At 46.8% G+C, this 25,291-nt stretch overlaps 1 protein-coding gene across 1 annotated transcript in view; it reads left to right on the top strand.

Annotated features, from left to right (window-relative positions):
* Positions 1–25,291, top strand: part of LOC119461001 (glutamate receptor ionotropic, kainate 2-like) — a 354,408-nt gene that overhangs the window by 11,959 nt on the left and 317,158 nt on the right. The window contains exon 2 of the mRNA XM_037722174.2: positions 414–1,795. Coding sequence (XP_037578102.1) covers positions 1,648–1,795 — 148 coding nt within the window. The 5' untranslated portion in view covers positions 414–1,647. The remainder of the gene's footprint in view (positions 1–413; positions 1,796–25,291) is intronic.

Below are 25,291 nucleotides of genomic sequence, written 5' to 3' on the forward strand. Positions count from 1 at the left end.
TGCAAGTTTCCTAGAATGAAATTGTTAAGGCCGACTATTCAAAGTCCCTTTCAAGTCGTCTCCGTTGTAGTCTTTATATTAAACAATGTCCCTGTCGTATTCTACGCATTCTATGCGCACTTGCGCGGGGGAAATAATTCGTGCGGAAAGAAAACGCTAAATTTACTCTCTAACCACTGATGAAAATACGAGAGTGGGCTTCTGTGGCTTTGAACCTAAACTGAGAAGATCCGTGCCTTGCGCAATGTCCAGGAACGCATGGCAGAAACATGGGGAATGACGACCGAAACCTGAGTGGTTTTGAATGTCACTGCGAGTGTGCTATGTTTTACGAAAAATGAGTGTGCTCATTAACTCGAGCGAAGTACTTATTTTGACAATGCCTTTGCGTTTTCAACTTCTTTTTTTTTCAGAAACCCATGCAAACCAGAGAGGCTTCAAGAGCTAAATCTACCGCTACGCCAGCGACTGCCGACTCCAGCTTAGAGACAGAAGAAAAAGCTGCTCTTCTCAGTACCGCGCTCGCGCAAAACTGTTATAAGGCACCCAATAAGAAAAGAAACAACAGCTTAAGCTCTTCGTACCATCCACGCCGGTGAAAAAAACAAACAGCAGTTCGGACTTCTTTTCCAGTCAGGCTTCGCAATCGCCATGAAACTGGACTTGTTACGCGCCACTCTTTGAAATCCAACGAACTGCACTGCTCACCGTGTCCACTAGAACGACCAAGCCACTTCGCTGGGCTTCGGATTCCGGGAACAAACAATTTTTGCCTTCCTCGCAAGATCCCCCCTTGCCCCAGGTCAAAGCGTGCCCAAACGCTACATCGATCGCACAGTTAAGAAGTCGTTCGACGTCGTGGGCACCTGAGTGCGGCTAATGTGAGCGTCTTAAACCCGTTTCGCGCTTCACCAAGTGCGCAACAGACAAGTTGTGGCCGTTTGCTCCGAAACCGAAGTTTCCCGGAACCTTAAGCCTGACCGTCGCGTATCCCTTTCTTGCGACGGTGTCGCCGTGTACAGCTAAAGTTCTTACGGCGAGCTAGTTTGAAGAAAATAGGGTACTTAAGTTTTAGAAGAGTGATTACCACAGGTCTGCGGTCGTTCGAACGTTGTTGCTCCATTCGCAGTTGATTCCCATGCTTTGAGAAGACGCACGTGGCAACCGTAGACAAGCAAAATTGGCAAAAGCAGTTAGAGCGGAAACGAGGCGTGTAGCCGAGCGGACAGACTTCGACGCTGGATATCGAACCATGATGCTACGCGGTGAAGGACATGGGGCGCACCAGACGCTTACCAAGTGGCCACCCTGGCAGCTGGTTTCAGCGAAGATGCAAGAGTAGTGACTCCGCTCATTTCGATAACAAACCATCGAATCGAACGATATACTAGAGCACACCGTGCGAGGTGTCATCGAAACCCGAACGCCGTTTTGAGCCGGGCACGTGATGAACCACTGACGTTCCGTTTTTTTTTGCGTGTGCGCGCGGGTGATTGACTGAGGACGAGGCAAAGACTGAACTCGCAGTGGCGGACGACGACTCCGCGTCCTCGACTTTGTCGTGCAGGAAAGCGCCCCGACTTCTGCTGCCGCTGCTGCTGCTTCTGCGGACGTGATGTGCTGAGCTGGGAGTGTGGCGGCCGAGCGATGAGCGAAGCGCGCCGCCTGTTCTGGCAGCCCCTGTGGATAGTCCTGGTCGCCTGGCAGTCGCTGGCCACGCTCTTCTTCTTGGCCAACCCTCTCGCGCTGCAAACTGCCGAAGCCGCCGCGCCGGCCAGATCCGTCATCAAGATCGGTGAGTGGCTGCATTCACCATTGTGGTCTTTTTTCTTTCTTAGGGCGCGTCTTCTTAGGTGTCCTGGGCAGCTATCTCGTACGCGTTCGGTTATCTCGTACTATCTATCTAGCTATCTCGTAAGCTGATGTTCGGTTTCGCCTCATGCGATTGGCCTAGACTGGCCTAGGCCGCGATATCGGCGCGGCCTGGACAATCGCGTGAGACGAAAGCGAACGTCGGCTTTTCGAACGCGTACAAGATAGTGGTCCTGGAGAGGAAGCAGGTGTGCAAAATACTTCACTTTCGTGAGTTCTTATTTTAGGGTATGCCAAGGCTTATCGATAAGGACTTCAGTGCACAGTCAGCGCCTGCTGTTGGTGATCGAGCTGGCTTGAACTGAGGCTGATACGTTACGGATGCATCTTTACTCAAACACCGCAAAAAATATGGGGTTTTACGTGCCAAAACCACGATCTGATTATGAGGCACGCCGTAGTGGGAGACTCCGGAAATTTGGACCACCTGGGGTTCTTTAACGTGCACCTAAATCTAAGTACACGGGTGTTTTCGCATTTCGCCCTCATCGAAATGCGGCCACCGGGGCCGGGATTCGATCCCGCGACCTCGTGCTCAGCAGCCTAACAACATAGCCACTGAGCAACCACGGCGGGTCTCAAACAGCGCAGCTAAGTAATGTAGAAAGAAAGACATACTAGCTCTGACTCGCAGCTGATCTTTTACTGAGCGCAGAGCCAATTCGTAACAGAGGCGCAAGGAAGAGAGAAAAAAATACGGCATTAATAACTTCGAAAACGGTGGGTTTCAACATCAACCTCCCTGTAGCAACAATTTAGTCATGTAAAATCGGATGCGATTATTTCCAGTCACGGCTCAGACAGCTTGCTGAAAAAAAAAATATAGATGAAAAAAAAAAAAAACTAAGAGAAAAGCGGGGGGGGGGGGGGGGGGGGAGGCAGAGAGATTAAAGCGAATACGTAGTGAAAGCAAGTCCAGAAGGCCATGCTATCGCTTATTAAAGGTGCTGGGCAGGTCTACCTATCTATTCAGATTCCTTTAAAAGCATGCATACCGTTAGCAAAATAGGCGCAAGCTTATATCAGAAGATTCGACATCCTTGCATTAAGCACGAAAGCTCGGCTTACACCTGCACATGTAAAGCTTTAGTGGGGAATTCGACAGCGTGGTAGACAGAGACACATCACGTTACCATGAGTAACATCAACAAAGATTCCGCGGTAGCGCTAAATATTTGTAATTTGCTACCGCTATTAAGGATTCATTGTATTGATCCAGAATTGGCTGATTTTGTTGGAATCGGGCCACAGCTAGGTGGGTAGGTTTAAGTGCACAGGGAACTACTGGTCGACTAAGCGCTACTTCTACCAATTAGTGGCTACATTGTTCGTAAGTCCACATCGCAAAGGAATATATATATATATAAAAAGGTCTTTAACACAGAGGAAGAATGTTGCGAGTCAGCTCCAACACATGTATTTTTATTTTTTATTTTTTGCTTCGTCTTTCCTTCAAAATGCACCAGTCGTGGTGGCGTAGTGGTTATGGTGTTGGGCTGCTAAGCACGAGGTCACGGGATCAAATCCCGGCCACGGCGGTCGCATTTTGATGGGGGCGACATTCAAAAACACTCTTGTACCGTGCATTAGGTGCTCGTTAAAGAACCCCTGGTGGTCAAAATTATTCCGGAGTACCCCACTATGGCGTGCCTCATAATCATATAGTGGTTTTGGCACGTTAAACTCCACAATTTAAGTTTCCCCCCAAGATCGAATCAGTACCAACTTGTAATATTCGAACTCTGATAAGTACACATCATAACGACCTCACTGAAGGACATGGGGCCGTATTTTGTAATAATTCGTATAGTTTTCCATTGCTTTAGTTCTTCGTTGTTGGTCGGACGTCGCCACGGCGCTGTTATCTCTGGGGCGGAAGATGCGGCGCGACTGATAAGAACAGTACAATAGAAAATTATATGCATATTTACAAGATGCCAAGGCAGAATGGAAAAGAAACAACTTTTTTTCCCCAAAATACGGCCTCTGCGCTGCTTTGCGGCAAAGGCTGGGCATCAGAGAGAGAGAGAGCAAGAAGAGGAAAGGCAGGGAGGTCAAACAGAAGAGCGTCCGGTTTGCTACCCTACGCTAGGGGTAAGGGAAAACGGGGCACCAGAATTCGACGTTGCCAGGGGATCTTCCTCACAAAGAATGGCCGAGCCCAACGCTGCTTTTACTCGGCTATCTGGCGTGGATCTAAACATTCAGAAAGACACATATGACGGCAAACTAACGCTGAAAGCCAGTGACTGTATGAGCTACGCTATCTGAATAAGATGTAACGATGTCGTACTTCCCATGAGCTTTATTTTCATGTAGAGTAGCACTCGAGTATACTGATGAGCCCGTTGGCTGCAGTGATATCAGAGCTACACGGGGGGTGAAGCCAAGTGTGGCTACGCCTGCGCATTACTCCCGGCTTACCGCAGTTATGGTCAGTTACAAGGAAAACGTAAACGCATATGCAGCATGCTCAACTGCCGATTGTTAGCAAATGAATGTGCATCCGTTTTTATAAACAATGTACAGTCGCGGTAGGGCGTAGTTGACGTTCGCCTCAGCAGAGGTTCACGTGGACGCGTAACAAGTTGGCCATGATCCGTGTCGCTGCCTGGACGTTGCTTCACGTTAAAAGAGTGCGTATCGCCCAAAACAAGCTATCAAGAATGCGACCCCCGAGATCTTTCAAACTAATCGCGCGCAAGAATGTATAGCATCATTTTTACACTCTGACACGTGTAATAGGAATTATTATATGCAGCACCGCATCCTAAAGTCAGTAAAGCCCGGAAATGGCTGCAGAAGAAAAAGAAGAATAAGGACCGCTTAAAGATAGACACCAAAGGGAAGCAAAACTACCATAACGAGCTAGAGCGATGGCGTATGGTATAGTTAGCGCGTTTAACTAAGTCAACCAGCTCGGAGAGAGCCAGCAGCATAGTTCTACCTCAACGTTTGCTCATGCTAACGAGTCATAATGCACTTAAGATTTCATTTTTCATTTTTTTGACCACGAAAGACTGCTTTAATGTTTCTTTTTGCCCCTTTTTCGATGAAGAAGCGTCCGTGCTACAAGGGCAAAAAACGCTAGCCTCTCGTTCGCTCACTCAAGTGCAGAGTCTACACCTTTCGTATCACCGGTTCGCGTGCTTGGAGGACATATATGCCGACTAGCAAATACTGAGCTCGCGTGTGGTCTGCGTTCCGAGATCCCCTGCGCTGTTTCAATAGCTCGTATGTCGTGGGTGGCTGGCTATTTCTTCGTTTAATCTTTAAGGGCATGGTTCTGTCAAGCCCTCCAAGCACCTTAGAACCTAAAAAAAGAATCATATGAACCAATAGTCCGTCGCGAGTGCTGCGAAACCGCACTGTAACAGAAAGCAGTATTCGTAACTGATAGCGCAATCAAGAATTACAGATTTTTATGGAAGTGTAGCGCGCTAGGAATGTATGTCAGATACTTCCGAATCTCCGAAGCCGGAAAGGAGGGCTATGGAATTGTAACTCGCTTCGAATGGGCAGCGATATTTCTAGATGTTCGAGTAATCACTGTCTTACGGTACCTTTTTGCGGACGTAGTGCGCTTAGAAAACCACGTGGTACTTGTAATAGATATGGAAACAATAAAAAGCAGCACGTGAGAAAAATACACGTACTTCTATAATCGCATTTCTATAATCAAATAGTATTATAAACACAGGGATCGCGAATGTTCGGCACGACGTCGTCAAGAATTCATCCATTGTATGCAGCTTTTCTTGGTCGTGGTTAAGAGACTCAAACTTTTTTTTTTCAGCAGCCTCAAGAATATGCTCGTTTTCGCTGCGTGTGTGTGTGTGTGTGTGAGAGAGAGAGAGAGAGAGAGAGAGATAGAAAGAGAGAAATGTGCTTTCTCTACTTATTAGGCAAAATGAAGATAACCAGAATATAAACAACAGATTCAACAGGAAGGTAAGCGCTTCTGTGAGACATTAAAGAACACCAGCACTGCTTGACGGAACATTCCATTGTATGATTTATTTATTTTTTATAGACTGGAAAGATTGAGTAGACTTGCTTGCCTTTCAGAGCTCACGAAAGCATTCAGCTTGACGCTTGCCTGTTCCTAACTGTCGAGCAAGATTGTCCTACGTATATAAAAAAGAAATATTCAGTGTAGTGTGCTGTCACTATCACGCAGTTTGGTTGGTTCTTTAAATCTGTATGGAATAATGATGGTTTCTGTTCATGCCCATGAGGGCCACGTGGTTCCTCTTTGTTCATGTAAATCAGCACCGTCCTACTTTTAGTTTTTCGAGTTTCGCGCATGCATATTTGAACATTCTGCTTCTAGCTCTACACTCTAGTGTAGAAGTATTTTTGCACCATGAATATACAATAACACTTCAGGCGAGCAGCCTTAGTTTCATAATGTAACACTCTGAACATAACACGACAGACCGGAATCTGTTGAGAAAGGGGAATTAGTGATTAAAAGGGTTTACATGCGGTAAGTTGGCCGGGAAGGAAGAAATGGTAGGTTGGATTAAAGCGAGGTGTGAACATACATATTTTATGGGAATGATATTAGACATAGAATAAAGAAGGCGATATCGCTGCTGGCTCCCTTAATCCTGCGCTGTGTTTAGCTTTATCTTGACAAAGCTTCAGAGGCTTATAGATGCTGGTCTTGTACAACGCCGTAGGGTAGATTATATAATCCTAGCTGCCCTTGTCTGCCCCGTATCCCTCGTCGTATGCTATCCCTTACATTTCGCACGATCGCATGACCTCCAGAATCTGGTTTAAGCGAAACTGAAGCGCAGTGAACAACGGAAAAGGGGTGGGTATAGTAAGCACGATAACGTGCCATACTTGCCCTGTCCGTATACCTTCAGCTCTTATCTACGTTTATGACCTTTACGTAAAATAGTGTTTCTCTCCTTCCCCCAATACTCTTTGCACAGTGTAAAGTGCGGGTGCAAACTCCTATCATCGGCGTTTAGTCACCCAAGCACTACTGAGCTTGATTCTTTCTCTCGCTTGCAACTAACGCTCGCGACATCCACAATTGAAAGGATTGTCGTCACTCTTGTATTCCACAATATCTTACAATGCCTAGCTTTCTCAACCATGCGCACGCATTTCTTGCAGTTTGACAGTGAACAGCTAATTAGCTTTTCGAAGCTAGGAGCAACGTTTATATTTTTTCGTCAAGCTTAAGCTAAGCACGACTAGTGCAGCGTTCTGTAGCTTCGTGCATTGTTATTTTTCACTGGCAGTATGCATTAATAAACTTTCGAACTATGCACGTATTCTATATATTGTGAGTTACTTATGTGTAATGTAGTACCTAATTGCGTATAACAAACCGCAAACACGCATTGCCGAAGCTCTTGGTAAATGCCCCCCTTCAAAAAAAAAAAAAAAAAAAAAAAAAGGGGGATTGATGCTAAGCTTTTTAGGCCTTCTAGCCAACCCTAAATGAAACTTTTATTAATCTGTTAATCTCATTTTCGACGATGGCAGGCTGTTTTGCTTGAGCTTGGATACACCAGTCTCTGATGGTGCATGCTGTAGCTGATAGCCGCCCTTGTCACGCCGGACGTATTACTGTTCATTTATTCACGCGCACAAAAGTGCGCGCCCCGGCGCAACGATTTTCACTGCGTGCGCGCGACGCGGCAACCCTCGCACGTCTCAACAGAAAGAAAAAAGGAACACAGTTGGCGAAAATGAAATGCCGTTTTTTCTCGGATCCTTTCAGCATGGGAGTTGCGCAAAGCCCATGTCTACACCGGCTTGCAGCAGCGGCTTATTCGAAATGTACGCTGATATCTCACTCGTTTTCTTCGTTGGCTTTCTCCCTTTTGTTTTTATCGCTTCGCATTCGCACCACACAAAGCGACTCGCGCGGGCTCTAGTTTCACAGCGCACTGGCGGTTTCGCAAAAATCTCTGCATGAACTCTTCCCCTCTTTCCCCGCCTCTCTCTCTCCCCTCTCCCGCTAACCCTATTTCTTTGACGCAACCCGAAGCGGCATATTTCATGTACGGTGGCAGCAGCGGCGGGGCGTAGAACTTTGACTTCGGCACACGGATGCAGTGAGTCCTCTTTCGGCTGTTGTTGTTGTTGTTGTTGTTGTTGTTCGCATATCATTCAAACTGCTGTCGCCTGCTCGTTCGCGCATTCGAGGGCCATATGTATGGTTACGTTTCTTTCGTTTGCAGACGGCATCTTCTGCGCAGGCTCGCGGAAACACTCGATGAAACGAGGGCATTCCAAAACTCCTTCCTTCTCACTCACACCGAATGCCCGAGTGGGTGGCGTACTCGCGAAGAGAACGAAAAACCAATAGTTGCAGTAAATTTGCCTCTCCACCTCTCCTCTTGTTCCACTTCTGGCCCTCTTGTTGAATGTATTTTTCAAACCGTCGCTTGAAAAAAAAAAATCTTTTATTCGCTTTCTGTTTCTTTCTCTCGAGACACACATGCGCTGACACAGAGCATACTTCGAATGTTGCAACGTTGGTTTTTCGCTTTCTCTAGTATTCCACAGAGTCCACGGTGTTTTTCCGAGAAATGATTTGTTACCCTCAGGCCTTATGCTCATATTGAGCTTAGGCAGATTTGTCAGCGCTGCAGAGCGTTTGCAAAGACCGGTGCATGCAAAACAATTTGTCAGATTCTTCTTTCCTTAGTTTTACGCTTTTCCCTGCGTGGTGCTGAATTTTTTAGTTTTCAGATTTATGTACGACGAAAAGTAAAGGTCCACCGATTCTGGGGAGCTTACGCTTGAAAGAGCGAGAAGTTTGACGCAAAGCGCAGGCGAGTGGCTGTCGACGCCGGCAACACGCTCACCTGCGAATGAACTAAGTTTCCAGATAGAGATTCTACAGATATTAATAAGCTGTTAAGCACTCTTTTCAGTGCTTTGTCATGATTAACTCTTCGTAATACCTTCCGTTATTATGTGGCCATTGCATAAAAATATGCTGCTATGTTACTGCGCTTAAAACGCGGAAACCATTGGTATTATAATATGTTCGAAGCTGTCTTTTTCCTTTCGAGGTATTTATTGAAGGCAGGTTTTGTCGTCAGTCCAATATTGAAACGCCTTCCTCTGTTAACTTACACGAGAAAGCGTTGTATGCGAATGCATGCTTAACGAACGCGATAAACGTGGTAAATATCAGGACTGTTTAAGACCTTCATTATAACTGGAATGGAATACGGCACAACGTTCAACCAACTCACTAAAGCGAGAACACTTTATCAATGTCAAAACTGACGTGGATGAAGTTTAAAAGGGATGCCTTGGTTTCAATTGATACTAAGCGAAACAAGAACGAGACTGCTCACTGTGCTTTTTGCGTGGAGATGGTAGTTATTCCTTCTAGTAGACATGCATAACAAGGACAACATCGTAAGGAACGTGGAATAAATGCTCGCAGACAGATTGCGCGTTGCCGACGGATCCACTCTTTTCAATATTTCTCCTCCTAAGCACAAACTTCTGTTACATGAGTGAAGCGATGCTTTCTACTAGTCATTTCGTTAATTAACCGACGTAACAAGAATGGACACAGGGATGAGAAGAAACAACGATAGTGCACGAACGGACGCGAGAGCCTGCAGCGCATTTATTTAGAGGCAGTCGCACAGTCCAGGGTCCGTATTCAAAGAACGGCTCTTACGCTAGAACTGTTTGATATTTATGCTCGTTATCTTTGTTAATATGTTAGTTATTATTAACGAATGCGGCCTGCCGATTGCAAGCCGCATTTGCGAACGAAAATATTTGCGAATTTAGCTTCATGTGCCCGGCACTCTTGGCTTCAGATGTCATGTTTGCACAAAGTTCCGAAAGCGCCTCTGCGCCGTTCGTACAAGCAATTGGAAGGCACCGCTAATAACCCGAAGTACACTCGGTTGAATAACCTGCACTGGAGGGTTGGGGGAAAATAGGACAGAAACGAAGATAGGAAAGGGAAAGAACAACATAACACGCCCGTGGTACATGAACGTCGTACGACCGCCTGTGAATACGATCAGCGCAGCCGAAAAAATAAAAGAAAAAGAAAAAGAAAAACAAGCGCCAGCAACGCGAACGAGAAATTATAAGCTGTGCGCAGCCGGTCTTTTTCCGACTTCTCTTCATCGGCGCGTAGTACATTCTATACAATGCAGTAAAATGGAAGACGGAAGAGAGGACGCTCACTTTCACTTTTTTTTTTTTTGTTTGCGCTCTCACAAAGCACAAACGCACCTCGTACCCGATCAACAAAAATGTCCGATACTCTCTCTCTCTCTCTGCCCTCTTATGTAGCCTGGATGAGTACGAATTTCTTTTTTTTTACTCGTTGTTTCGTGTCAGCCTGTACAACGTAGCTCTGAATGCGGGGAAACGTCGTGGATGAAATTGGCTGGCGCGATTTGGAAGGCAGCGCATGCTCGCGCGAGAGAATAGGTGCGGAAAGCGAGGCGAGCGAGGCGAGGGAGGTGGCATTTATGTATTGCGGAGAAGAAATCAAGACAGGACAATACAGGAATAGACAAAATGAGAAAAAAAAGAAAGAAAAAATTTAAGGAAGGGGACGAGAAAGGGAGGCATTACGCATGCGCGGCACGCTGTCAGCGATTGCGCGTATATGGGGCCGTGTTTCGTCGATTGTCCGCTTGATTCATTCCCACTCAGAGGAGGCGAAAACGCGAATACCACAACTTCCATCTGACACCTTTCCTAGCTCTCTTCCGTTTTTTTTTCTTTCTTTTTTTTTGGTCGCCACTTCTTGCTTCTTCCTCCAACAATTCCTCTCGGCGCGTCTTTCATCGGCCACCAATGCCGCGTTTCGGTTCTGTTGTGTTTCACTCGTGTTTCATTTTCTTATTTTTTTAATTTTCTGGCGCGCAACTCGGAGAATGGGCAGAGGAGGCCTCAAACCTTGCCTGCGCAGTCGCGCGCCGCCTAATCTGCATTTCATTTACGGGCGGCTAAAAGTGGCTTTCCTGGGGCGCCGTGTGGAACGTGTTCGCTGTTTGGATTTTGTCCGTTTAGCGTTATAATCATCTCGCCTCTGAATGGATTCGCATTCCGCCACTTTTATTGCTGCACGAGAGGTAACTTTCTTTTTACACAAGGTTATTCGCGTGCGATAACGCTCGCTTTTTCGGCTGCAGGCGCCGTGTTATTGCTCCGAAAAAAAAAAGGCAGAAACACGCGGTACCAAATGAAGCTGTTCTGAAGTGGCATATTGAAGTGTGCTGCGATGTTGAAATTCTATTTGGCCTGCCCGTTTCTCTCTCAATAGACTTATACTGGTGTACTTGCTTTATCACTTGTCGAACACTAAGTATAACAAGCAGAAACAAGAAAAGCGAGTAATGTGCATACAACAGGAAAACACGAAACTTTAGATGGCCTTTCAATGAAAAGCCTTAAGTGCAGCCAAACCGGCCCTAGCTGTACGGTTTTAGATGTTCATGGATAGCAGTAAAAATGAATGTCCCAACCAGCCTCGTCACTATAGGGTGAGCGGCAACAGAGGGGGGGGGGGGGGGGGGGGGGGGCTCGCAGCTACACCTTCAATTCTTATCCATTTGTGCCGCTAAGGCACGGCAGCGTCAAGACGACAACACGCAATCGGCTGTCCTCTAGTCAACACGCCAGTCACGATGCGACGCGCCTTGCGAGGGAATGAGAGGGCTGACTTTCCCTCAAGCTATGAACAATGACGCAACAACGCTTCGACCAAAAAACGTCTCGCTCTATGTTCTGTGTACTATGCGCAGACAAACACAAGTAATGCACGCAGCGTAACGTTTAACCTCACGTCACGACGACTGTCGTCGGCCGTCAACATCACCACCAAATGTCGTCAATGAACGCAAACAGCACAGGAAGCTTCGCTCACATCGATACATAACTTTTCCTTTGGTGCTATGTGTAGCAGGATACTTGCTGAATCAAGTCGCGCATGTTCGCGCCCTCCTTTGCATTTCGCTAGATTGTACGAAAACCACGTATTCCCGCTCTTCGCATTTCACTGGTTCACTATACTGCAGTATAGGCGTGAACATTCTGCAGTGCACACCTAACCGTGGCATTCGAGCAAACAACGCATCATTCCTCTTCGCAACAGCCCAATCGCTAATAAGGTACTGTTTTGAAAAAGGCATTACGTCACTGCTCGTCTTTTTGCTTTGGTCTCGGAAGACAACCGCAAGAAGAAGAAGAAGAAGAAGAAGAAGAAGAAGAAGAAGAAGAAGAAGAAGAAGAAGAAGAAAAAGGAGGACACACAAGGCGACGGCCTCGCCAAATGTTCTAGGCGCTGGGCCCGGCTTGGTAATCGGGATGTCCTCGTCGATCGCGCGATTAACTTGACACGAGCGTTTCGCCGCGTTCTCTACGCGCTTTCCCTGCAGTTTGCTCTCGCAGCTCCACTACTGTGCTCGCAGCCAAGTTAATTACGGCTGCAGGATACGCTCCGGAAAGCGTGCCAGCTTTCGCGCGTGGTAACGTCACCCTGTATTCAGTATATAACAGCCTGCGGACAAAAGGCTGCGATGCTTTCCGGAGAGGAAGCCAGAGCTCCTCGTATACCCGCCGTGGCCCGGCTGCGAGCGTTTGTTTGCCTATACGGCGCGCCGAGGAATTGCGCTTCAGCGGCGCGCACGACTCAGCGAAACCATTAATCTCATTAGGACTTATCCGATGCGTGCCCGATAGCGAGATTTCGACGATGCTGTGCCGACGCAAACGCGCTTCGTCACTCCTCGTTCGTCGAACGCTCCGTGTCGTGTCGCTGTAGCCGTATAGTTTCCTATAGGGTAAACTTACTAGACGGAGCTCTGACGTTGCGATCACTCAGCTACCATGGGAATGATTGTTGGGTCTATGGATTTGTCTAATGTCCGCGCTTGGGACTTCAGACATCCTTGTGGCGTTGTTACTATACGGTTCATGTTTTCTAAATTTTCTGCCCACTATGGTTCATTCTTAACTTTCAAGCAATCATATATTTACGGTGATACACGTTGCACGGAAAGTGTCTTTCGCGATGTGTTTCGCGTCAGTGACCAAGATAGAAGACAGCTCGAGAGCCAGGCCACGTTGTTTTTCGTCGTCTTTGGTCGCCCTCGTTCTCTTTCACTTCGATGTCACAATGTACTTCTAAACGCAAAAAACAAACAAACAAAAAACAAAAAAACAAATGGCAATGGGTTTCTTCAGAGCGAATGATCGCTCTGAAATGTGACGCTTATAACGCAATGTTTTATTTTTTGAAAAGGACCAATTTTAAGAGCTATAGAGCCGCTTGAAGACAGGAGGACGAAGTTTAGGCAAAGCCATGCACTGCCATATTTTAAACTACCATAGTCTTAGCGCCGTATTTTCTCTAGTAACTGTTGACGAAAACTCTAATGCCGTAGGTAGCATTGCCTCCGAGATCGAGAAGCGTGTGCTGTCGCGCCGCGCAATCTTGGAGGCCATTGCTGTAGTAAGCGGCAACCGCCACTGTGCCTCCCCCACCCCCTCCGAGGGCGCGACACAGGAGTTTATTACGGGAGAGAACAACCGCTGGGGAAACGAGAAACCATCGCATGTCGAAGGTAAAAGTGATGCGGGCCGCCCCTATGAGAGCTCATTATTGTAAATCTCTGAGGAGTTGTGAAACAGATTTCCTCCCCAGACTGTTTTCCCCCTGTTTATCGTCGTCTTGAGATGGGGGCGCACCGTATAAACAGGACGCGTTCGTCTCATCATCGGTGTAACGCACGTAATTGGAGCTGGATAAAGCAGCTTTTCAGTTTTCTAAAAGGTATGCATGTGCAGCACCGATATTCCGGAGAGGGTCTAAGGCATATACGGCGCATCATGTCATTAAGGGTAACACCAGATATTTGTTTGAAATCAGTATTTTTTGTTTGTGTGTTTACGCGCTGAGATCTACAAATTTCCCTGAGCGGGATTCTACAACACGAGAACCACAGAGCAAACAGCAGAAAGATAGGTCTAAGTGTTTCGTTTCGTTATGACGGGCAATATGTACTCTATATGCATTATTCTCGTGATTATTCTATATGATTTTGATACTCAAGGAAATAGCAGAATATTCGCAGAATATTTTTACTCTAATAGAGGTAGGAGAAGTTGGCGGTTTTTTGCAGTGCCGTGAATTTTTCTCCACGCTTTAGGGTAGGGGGAAAAACAAAACTATAGCTAAAGACCGAAACAGAGTCCAAGAACAGGCAAACACTCGCAAACATTTATGCATCCAAGTCCACCAGCACAGTGACCAATGCGAAATTCACAAAGTTACACTTTAGAAAGGGCATAACAATAACAAATAACACCACGTTGCTTATCCACAAGTACAAACAAATATTTTCCAAAGGGCTTTGCGGTTACAACATGAATGCGTTAACGCAAACACACAAATTAATACATAAATTACTCACGTTGCTGATGAACTGACAAACAAAACACGTAAAGTACAGACCGCAATGAAAGTTATAACCTAATCATGCCGTGTGTTACTCATCATGAATCATGACGTTACATGATGCGCACACACAATATAGCGGTGCGCCAGATATGATGCACAGGTGAGAGATATATCTTTCTTTTCTCGTTTTCCTGCGGAGTAAGAAATCTTGTCGGTTTTAGTTCCGCAGCAGTTGACGTAAACGAGCTTGCCTCACGACCTCACGGTGTACCTCCGCAGTTGCTCCCCCCTTCTCCTTTACGATTCAGCGAAGGACAATTCCTGTCGCCCTCCCCGCTCGAAAAACAAGCGCGTGGTTTAAAGTTTCCCTCGATCCGCGCGGGGCCTGGTGCACGTCGCGCGCACACGCAGCACAAAGATTTTTCGTGGGCGCAAACGTCGTCGTTCGCAGCGGCAACAATCCGGAAATACCTATACGAGTCCGCAATGTCAAAACGTACCATTGTCTTACTTCATTTCGAGCAAAAGTCTCCACAGATTGGGCCCTGTACCTGTTCGCCGGCACATCGTTTGCGAACCGTTTCGTTCATTTCATCTTTTCGTCGTGTCTTTCTATTCCCTACCGGCTTTCGCGTTTCACGTTTCGCGTTGACGCAGAGGTAAACACAAAATGGCAGGGAAGGCCGGGCCACTATAGGGTTACGCTGCCTCAGCTTATTTGCCGACAATCTCACGTTCCCCAACTCCTCCCTCCTCCCCAAAATGACGTGAGGCAGTTGACCTGCGCGCTGAGAGAGAGAGAGAGAGAGAAAAAAAAAAGTTGATAAACTGAAACAACGAGGACGTTGAATTGAACAAGCAGCAATACCCGTCGAGCGAACAAAAGAAACTGAAGACAGCGGCCGGAGCTGAGTTATGAGGTTTATCGATCGCGCCTTTCTTGTTAAAGGCAGATTACTTTCATAAGCCCCGTAAAGTCCGGAGATGAAATTGGCCCGTCGGCCGCGCTGTTTGCAGGCGAAGTTACGACGTATCTCGTTCCAGTCGTTTCGCGCGCTTTTCTTTTGCAGCCGGCCCCGAGGTGGCGCGGGGCACGGTGGACGCCGGTCTGGGGCGTCGTGGAACAACGTTCACGTCAGTTTTCAGCGCGGAAACGTCACCCCTCTCCTTACACGCCACCCTGCCCTTCGGTCTTCGCTGGCTTGTTGTATACTTTCATGACGGTGACATTGTGTGCTCAGCTCGACATCGGAGTAGTCGTTTGCAGCAAGTAGAGAGTGGTGTTGGCACGGTCCCGGATGCTTTTGACAGCTTGTTCTACGATCCGTGGGGCGTCTAGACGAGTGTAGATGCTGGGATGTCCGTATATTTAGGCCAAGCATCCTTCGCGGCCTTCTTGAGTGAGCTCTTGTATTGATGTCGTTCCACACAATAGATCGTGCGGTCGTAGAGTTGTGCGAGATGAAAGACAGTGGCGTTCTTCCTTGAAGCTGGGATCGGCTTATGATGGTCTGCCTGTGCAGCAAACAGCTTGCTATGAGAAGTTGCTCGTTGTACTAATTAACTAATTATTTATTTTTTTGTAACACAAGGGACGTTGCCAGTAACGTGGCTGTGCGTGCAATATTAGTAACACAGGTATGCCAAGTGGCGAACCTGCAGCAATGCTGGTGAGAAATCTACGCTTGCGTCTATGCCTTGTGCGTGAAAAACAACAATAATACCGCGGTCACTACGGCGTTTGCTTAAGTGCTACGCGCGGCGTGTGTATGTGCAATGTTTCAGTCAGCTGTAGTTGACCCCATTATCTGAGAACGGCTTGAGTGCGAGCTAGTTGGTACGCATCATTCAAGAGCAACGACCTCGACAGTCCAAATAAATGCTTTCTCTCTCTCTCTCTCTCTCTCTCATTTTAACACAGCGCCAAAAAACACGGACATGGGAGTCAAAACACGGACAACAGTCTTGGACTTAACCAAGACTGTTGCGATCCTGTATATACATGGTGTGTCCCATCCCACCAAGAAAGCCGCAAGCCGGGCTGGTGTAAAGATGGTATTTACCGCAACTAACAAGTTGGGAAGGTTGTGCAAGAAATTGAACGAGAGCCGGAGAACACCTGGACTGCGCAATAAGCAACATGTCGCCAAGCCTGTAGATTGCGATACCAATGTAGTGCATTCCATTCCTATCTCTTGCAGCTGCACTTACATAGGGCAAACGGGACGTTGTTTTAATGAACGTGCGTGAGCATGCCTACTGTGTCAAGATTAAGACTGGTAGTAATCTGGCTGTTCATTGTGCAAAGTGTGGCTGTTCACCCCTCCTAGATGACACACGTCTGTTGAGAAGGTACGGCGATCAGATGGTCAAGGAAATCTTTGAGGCCTTTTCAATGTGTCAGCTATGTGCCACTTGTGTAAGTGCCTCTTCTATAGCTCTTTGCATTAAGGAACTTAAGTTCCTTAGAAGTTAATCAGTTTGGCCTGTGTCCGCTATGTGTATTGTTACATTTGTATAGTTTTATAGATTGCAGGGAGAGGCCTTCGTCCTGCAGTGGACATAAATATAGGCTGATGATGATGATGATGTTTCTGACGCATGCGCAGCAAGAGTTGACAGACGATGACTCACCTTCCCTTTCTTCTTTTTTTTCTCTCTTTCTGCCCGTTGCGAATAGTATATATTTGCGCAGGCTTCAATAAAGATGTTGGCAGTCAGCGCTCGTGCCGTGTTCTCCCTAGTCCGTGTTTTTTGGCGCTGTTCTAAAATGAATGACCCATTATCTCGCAAAGTTGGTTTACAAATTTTGGAAACACTCGCCTCTAACCGAGCAGTGTGCTGTACAAGTTCCCAATGTTTCGTACTAGCAGCCTCTAATTTTTCATCAAACTATCTTTATGGCGGTTTCACTATAGTATATGCACCAACGTTTCTGCGAATCCTGCATTATTCGCTCGGATCCCATCGTCGGTCATCGTCTGAACGTTGAGCATCTCGACTCCAATGTCGTTCGCCGGAGGGAACCGGGCACGACACTCTACAGTGAAAACTTAGCAGCTGACGCCGTTATAACCACCACGTCCACAGCTATTTTACAGCGAACCTGTTGCGAAGAGTTTCGTAGCAGTTTTCGTGTGGTGGCGATGGAAGGCCCGCGGTGAGAGTCGACGGCGGCGTGCGGCCGGCATGGCCAGAGTGGCACGGCCGCGCCTTTCTGCGTGACGCCGTCAGCGGCGGCGCTGCAGTTGCTGACAATGGAAGGCGCATCGCGGTGTAGCGTGTCGCGCGCTTGAGCACGTGATGAGTTGCTATTCTGGTCATCGTCAACAAATTCCGCCATATTGTCAAATTCCTGTAATGGCGGCATTTTGAACCGATTGTAGAGGCCCAGAGCGCTGCTATACGGTCTCTCTGATTGATTCAGAAATGCTGACATTGCCAAATTTGACAATATGGTAGAATTGGACAATGTCCACAGTACAACAATGTCCCGATAGATCCAGACCATTGTCTGGAGCAAGGGACCCAGATGGTCTGGAGCGCTTGTCTGGTGTCTGACCAGGCGCTCGGTCCAGACCGGCCGTGGCTATGCACGGCCGCGCAGCAGAGAGAGAGAGACAGAGAAAGGCAAAGGAAAGACAGGGAGGTTAACCAAAGATTATCTCCGGTTGGCTACCCTGTACCGGGGGAAGGGTAAAGGGTGACAGAGAGAAAAGTGACAGAGAGAAAAATAATAAAAAAAATTGAAAAACCACGCACCCCAAACCGCACTGTTTTTGTGGGCACTGTCACGCAGCCTGCGAAGGCGTTCGTAGTGGGACACAGTGTCAACGTCCAATCCTACGTCACACAGTGTACAGTCCGGTGTCTTTTATATAACTCAGCAGTGCCTCCATAGCGGCTCGCGCTGACGTTCGTGTAGGCCAGTTTCCAAGGATGATGTTTTCCGTTATTGGGCGCTTGTCCAGTTGGTCTAGCGTGGCTGAGAGGGCTGCTATTTGCATGTTGAAGCGAGGGCACTCCCAAAGAAGGTGCGCGATTGTGTCGCTGCACCCGCAGAAGTCACAAAGTGGGCTATTGGCCATTCCCACAAGAAAGAAGCACGCATTTGAAAACGTTACTGCAAGCCATAGACAGACTATAGAAGGGTGTAGTCACGTCGTGGAAGGTCGGACGGAATACGGAGTTGTAAATTAGGGTCCAGGGTATGAAGGCGTGTACTTGTGAAGTCGGATGAATTCCGCTGAACCAATGTTAGGTCACGCGTAAGCGCGGAAAGTTTTTTTTCGCTGCGTAGGCTCTCGAAAGAGGAATGGCAACGCAGTTGACGCCGTCATGGGCAGATCGGGCAGCTGCGTAAACTCGATCATTGCCGAACAGTAGGGAGTTTTAGTATAGCGAAAAACAGCAAAAGCAAGGATTTAGCGTTAGCGTTAGCAATGCATGCTGCAAACTCCGCAGGCGCAGAACGTAAACGTAGCCAGAACTCTTACGTACATACGCTATTTCCGGAATATAGCGTTCAACGCTAACGCACGCAAGGGATTCCTTACGTAGGGCAAGATGAAGCGAGAGCCATCCACTTCGGATTTATCAAGTCATCGGCCTGCACTGTTCGGCTCATTCGTTCCCCACTAATGCTCGTGTTTACTTTAGATTTGTGTGATGGTGCTTCGACAGTGGCGTACAGGTGACAAATGGGCGTTTTCGATATACGTTCTCGATTAGCAGCGGAGTAGGCTTAACGAGAGGGTTTGCTCATGCTTGCTGTATCCGCCTCGAGATGGCGCCCAAGTGTATTTACGTTAGCGTTAGCGTTTTGCTCCGTTCCGCTATTCTAAAACACTACCTTGTACCACGCAGTGCAGCCTTTCTTTGCGTTAGCGCTGCGTCGCACGCTAACGCTAACGTAAGCGTTTTCCGCTATACTAAAACTCCCTGCTCGCAGGAACGCTAGCACTGTTCCAGCTCGGCCGCGCGCTGGGCCAACATTGGTCTGCGTATGGCCGGTCTGGAGCGCGCGTCTCACGTCACACCGGCCGTGGTCTGGTTTATACAGTTTGCTACAACGCCGCCGCTAGGAGCACCGTATCGCGCCACACGCGGGTTAAGACGCGGCGCGCGTCGCTATCAAACGTTAGCAGCAATACAGCAGTTCCAACAGGCCCTTCGTGAAGACATATTTTAGAACAAGTCAAGACCTATGTCGCCTGCGTCGGATGACCATATGACCAGGCCGCTTAGCGTCCTTTCCTTCTTTTGATCACTCACATACCAGGCCGTTGGTGTTAACGGGTAGCCGGAGGCTCACGCGGGTGATGGTCTATCACTAACAGGCCTTCGGAACGCGCTGCCAGAAGCCAGTGTCGTTAGAGCGATTGCACCATTAAAAAAAAAAAAAAAAAACTCGTCTTTAGCGAAGAAAGTGCACCGGCTATAGTGAAGCGTTTGCAAAGGCATTGGTAAATTTCGGACAGCGGCAAAACATTATGACTTATCTGGGGTGTACAGGTGGACAAATTAGCACCTATGCTCTATCTTTCTACCCCAAAAAAGGAGTTAGAAAATTGTAAAAAAAGACGAAAAAAAAAAAACGGGAGACTGAATAAGTTCAAGTTCGTGCGGTGCATGGTGGTCGTTCTGAGTACATACGGTGAGGTGCACATGGCCTCTGAGATTGGTGAGCGCGTGTGAACACAGGTGTCACAGCATGATCGAAAGTTTTGACGTTGTGTCTTTATGCAATCAATGATTAAAGCGTGTTACCCAAACTTGCAAAACAAGGAAAGCGCCATTGACACCGCCTGTTGATTACAAGTGGCTAATGGAAAAAGGTTTGGCTAGTTGCAAACGTTACATTACCGAATATTTCTAGCGCTTGTAGAAAAAAAAAATACGAGGAGAACACGCTTCTAATTTTCAACTAATTTTACTTGGTCTGTAAATTCATCTCCAAGTATAAATCATTTAAAGACCAGCATTATGTCTCTTTCCTTCCTAATATTTAAGATGACTGGAAATATTCGGTTATGAAAAGAAGTTGCTCGCGGCACCAGTGAAGGACTGAGTTGGCTGCGCGAACTGATTCATCGACAAATTCAGATATTAGATGTTGAGTAATTTTTTTCCTCGACAGAGAGCCTGTGCGCGAGAGCAAATGGAGGAGCGTGCACTAACAATGACATATATTCGAAAAGTGTACTTGCTTTCAAGAAGCTTGGTAGAGCTTTGGTGGTCCTTTGCATACATGAGTTCTACTGTGACCCAGGAAGCCGCTTTTAGAGAACGCGCTTTAGAGAGGCCCACCAGCAAGCCTTGCTTCGCAAAAACTGACATTGGGGGTAAAGGTGCCGTTTTTATTCGTTAGTCCCTTATACATATGCGGCATGCTCGTGCAACACGGTAGCGGCAGTATACAATGACAGTGAGCAAAAGTTTGCTTCTGCATAATTATCTCCGTGTTCATTTCATCGGGATGTTATGTTAAAAGGGCGACGTTGTGAACAAAAACCTTTACGGACATCGTTTGTTGTTTATGGCCTATTTGAATTCATCATCATCAGCCTATATTTCATGTCCACTGCAGGACGAAGGCCTCTCCCTGCGATCTCCAATTACCCATGTCTTGCGCTAGCATACTCCAACTTGCGCCCTATATGAATTATATAAGAAATATTCATGACGCGCAGCTTAGCTTACCAGAGCACCTAACAGCATCGTTTAGGAAAGCATACTGGTAGGGCAACACTGAACGGCTGCCTACCATCAGCGGTTTCGCACCGACTTGGCAGCATTCATTCGTATCGCCGAGTGCTTTTCAGCAAAGAAGTGGGTATTTTGTTTGTTAGTGTTGACTAAGGGAATCAATGCTGACAACAACAAGTGAACAAGTTTATAATTGAACTGTTTTCAAATTCTCATGCTGTCTCCTGTGTCCTTGTCGGGCAGTAGCTATACTTAGCGGCCCCTTATCTTTACCCGGCGCAATTGCGAGGAAACGCTATTCGTTCTACAGAGATTTTAACGCGATAGCGTTTAGGGCCCCTTGTCGCTGAAAATCCGGCGTCGGCAACCGGCGTGTGATCGCGACTGGCGGAGAAAATCATCCAACCACATCGACTGCGCAGGCCCTCTACGTGTTGCAAGGTTTTCGTGAACAAAGATTGAATTTCTCACAGTGAAATCCGTCATCAAAATGGTAAAGTACGACTTTACCATTCGGCGTCGGATTCACCGTCGGATTGTTTACCAATCGGCGTCGGATTGTAATTTGAATGTACGAGAGAACCTAATTCTGCTGCGAGGAAACTCTGACATTTCTACCGGACCTGCGCGCGTCGGGGAAATAGCAAACAATTCATAGAATAATGAAAAAAAGGTGCTAGGGCCTTCACATTTTAATATAAGACTACTTATATTACCCCTGGAAAAACGTCTTTCCAGCAATGCACTTCAGTTTAATAGTGAAGCCGACTTTAAGGGGATCGGTTTAAGCTTGGTCTTTGTAAGCTGGCTTTCCCACGTTCAGTGTTGCAGTGAATGAAGCCTACTTGCCGTATGCGAACGATACGATGCGAACGGGTCCCGATAACGCTATCGCGTTCTACTCTTAAGGCGGCGGTCCCACTCCGGCGGCACGAGCCCCCCGTTTTCAGTACTTTTGGAGCAACCGTGGCGGCTCTTCTACTTAAGATATGAAGTTGTCGTATAAACCATAAAAAGCTTAGTTCTTGTAGATTCCAACTATATATAATATAAAGAAATTGATTGGTGTGATTTAGAAATATATGTTCAAGAACAAGCATGAGATACATGGTTTTTGCGAACTGTGTCTCAGTTGTGACCATATTTAGAAGAAACTACCGCACTTACTGCATTGCGGCTTGCTGTGTAGCTTTAGGACATATTTATCTAGTTCCTAGACGTAGCAAATTAATTTTTAGTTTTTACTTTTTGGATAATTTGCTTTTGAAAATTGCCAAATATTGCAATCTTCTGTTGTAAACAGCCCGGCAACTACATGCTCAAGGAAGCTAAATTTTGGGTAAAGTAGAGTTCAAGGAATTTCCATTTAGGACACAAAATTTCATTCATGTAACTTTATTAGTTTTAAAGCGCAGCTTCGCAGCTTTATTACCTTCCCGCAAAACTGGGCAAAAATAAAACCAGAATTCTAAATATTGCTTATTTTCGGCCGCATTATTAGGAAAACTAATAAAGTTACACGAATGAAATTTTGCCTCCTAAATGAAAATACTTTGATCTCTATTTTACCTAAAATTTAGTTTCCTTGAGCATGTAGTTGTCGGGCTGTTTACAACAGAAGATTGCAATATTTGGCAATATTCAAAAGCAAATTATCCAAAAAGTAAAAATTAAAAATTAATTTTCTACGTCTAGGAACTAGATAAATATGTCCTAAAGCTACAGAGCAAGCCGCAATGCAGTAAGTGCGGTAGTTTCTTCTAAATATGGTCACAACTGAGACACAGTTCGCAAAAACCATGTATCTCATGCTTGTTCTTGAACATTTATTTCTAAATCACACCAATCAATTTCTTTATATTATATATAGTTAGAATCTACAAGAATTAAGCTTTGTTATGGTATATACGACAACTTTATATCCTATATAAGTAGAAGAGCCGCCACGGTTGCTCCAAAAGTACTGAAAACGTGGGGCTCGTGCCGCCGGAGTGGGACCGCCGCCTTAAAGGCTAAGCTTAAGCGTCCTCCAAGTATTTCATGGTATGCCTTCACAGCAGTGCACACAGAAATTGGATCCCATACGCCGCTGCTCGGTTGATTGTGTTGACAAACGCCTTGTATCGGTATGGCAATCGTTCGACTGCAGCATGATACATTTTTGTTTCGTAGTATTTGTTCCAGGTACCCTCGTGCAGGTTCTCGAGCCTAGCTTTAAGTTCAGATTTCTTGACTAGCTTAATCATGTGACATGCCTTATTCGCGAACTTCCCGTTTGAGGTGACATTGATTGTCTACTCCTTGTCGACAATTCAGGAGAGCGCAGTGACCATGGTGTCAATATCAGCCGGAACTGTCTACTCCATACTTGGAGCACAGTAGTGCAAGTGTAAATGGGATGTAAAGCGAGTCGGGGAGCTCTCTCAAGGGGTACCGTTCGAGTCACTCATACGACTTGGCCCGTAAACGTAGCCTTTGCTATAATCGAAGCGAAGGAATCGCGTGTGTTTGAAGTCAATGAGGGCACAACGTGCAGATGATGAAATTCGACACGGTCTCTCCCCCGCAAACTCAACAGTGCGGACGGGGCCGTACGGTTGAGGCACCATGACTGACGTCTCGGCGAAATCATACACGAACACACAGGGGACGCTAGTGTCCGAAATCGTTATTACCGGAATCAATGTTGAAATTAAGCGTTCGCGGTAACAAAGCGTGTACGATCTTCACAGCGTGCATCGCGCGTACCAGCTGCTCAAGTCTTTCCCCACGTGCCCTCTCTACTCGTGACCACGGGACGTTCTTACCACTGACGTGCGGCCTCAGGTAACCAGTAATGTTACCCGCCGGGGTGGCTCAGTCAGCTAAGGCGTTGCGCCGCTGAGCACGAGGTCGCGGGATCGAATCCCGGCCGCGGCGGCCGCATTTCGATGGAGGCGAAATGCAAAAACGCCCGTGTGCTTGCGCTGTAGTGCACGCTAAAGAACCACAGGTGGTCAAAATTAACCCGGAGCCCTCCACTACGGCGTGCCTCATAATCAGAACTGGTTTTGGCACGTAAAACCCAAGAAAGAAGAAGAAGAAGAAGAAGAACCAGTAATGTGCCAAAATCACCTGTGCTAGCAATGCGAAGGTAGCTTCATTGTAAACTCCATAGAACGTGCGTTCACTCTTCTTGCAATATTGTTTTCATTGATTGACTGATTGATTGATTGATATACTGACTGACGTAATCATAGAGTTCGATGACCCAGAAACAACATTGGGGCTATGAGAGACGCCCCAGTGAAAGCCGCTTAAGTTTCCCATATTAGATGACGCGCTTTCGCTAACGTACAGTAGCCTACAGCACCCATCATTTACATTGCTGCCAGTTAAATATAGCATCGCTAGTTTTCCTTCCTTAACATTGTTGCCAGTTAAGTATTGTTTCGTTCGATGAGTTTCCAATTTCGTTCCACAGCAGCTGACGAGGCCATCAGTGATGAAGGCAGTTACTAGCGTTCTATAAAATAAGTAACAATGGCACTTAAACATGGAAAGTTCAAATAAAAGACGTAGGTCGTTAACTAGCAGGTAATCGAATTTGGTGATTGGTCGCCGAACGGTGAGCTAGCCTACCCGAAAGGCGGGCCGGGCACAACTACAGATGGGGAAAGCGTTTCCCCGAAATAAATTGATTTACAGGCGAGCGGCCGGCGATCAAGACCTCAAAAGCAGAGTGGAAGCATTGAGAGCGATGGGGGCCGAGCTGCCTTAATTTCTTAAAATGGAGACAAACGGCGTCTCCTTACAAATGGCCTTCGCCTGGCACCATTTGTTGATCGCGAAGTATAGCTACTGAGCACTGATTTTATAACGGTTTATTTTATAGGTAAAGAGAAACAGCGCCCCACATATGGGAGGGCGGACGTTTTTTTCGGAGAATTTCAGTGCGTAAGATTTAAGGGCAGAGAGGCTTAATGAATCAAGTGACCAGCGAGGCGGACGTGATGGTGAAGACGGAGAACACAAAAGAAGTACTATACAAAAAGCAGCCTGAGATATATGAGGGGCAAGTGAGAAGATCCAGATTCTATTACGCGACTGAGCATCTAAGGTTTCAACTTTGAGGCGTCGCCTAGGTCATGTCGTGTTCGTGGAACTACAGTGAGAACGAAATACTAGTTTTGACCAATGCAAATTAACTTGCGAAGTGGGGAATCGGCTCGTGTTCTAGCGAGCATGCCAGAAAATTGTCAAGGCGTCTTGAGTAGGACCTGCTTATAGATCTTGCGCATCTAA

This window comes from Dermacentor silvarum, chromosome 8 (genome assembly GCF_013339745.2).
Source record: "Dermacentor silvarum isolate Dsil-2018 chromosome 8, BIME_Dsil_1.4, whole genome shotgun sequence".
Classification (NCBI taxonomy): Eukaryota; Metazoa; Arthropoda; class Arachnida; order Ixodida; family Ixodidae; genus Dermacentor; species Dermacentor silvarum.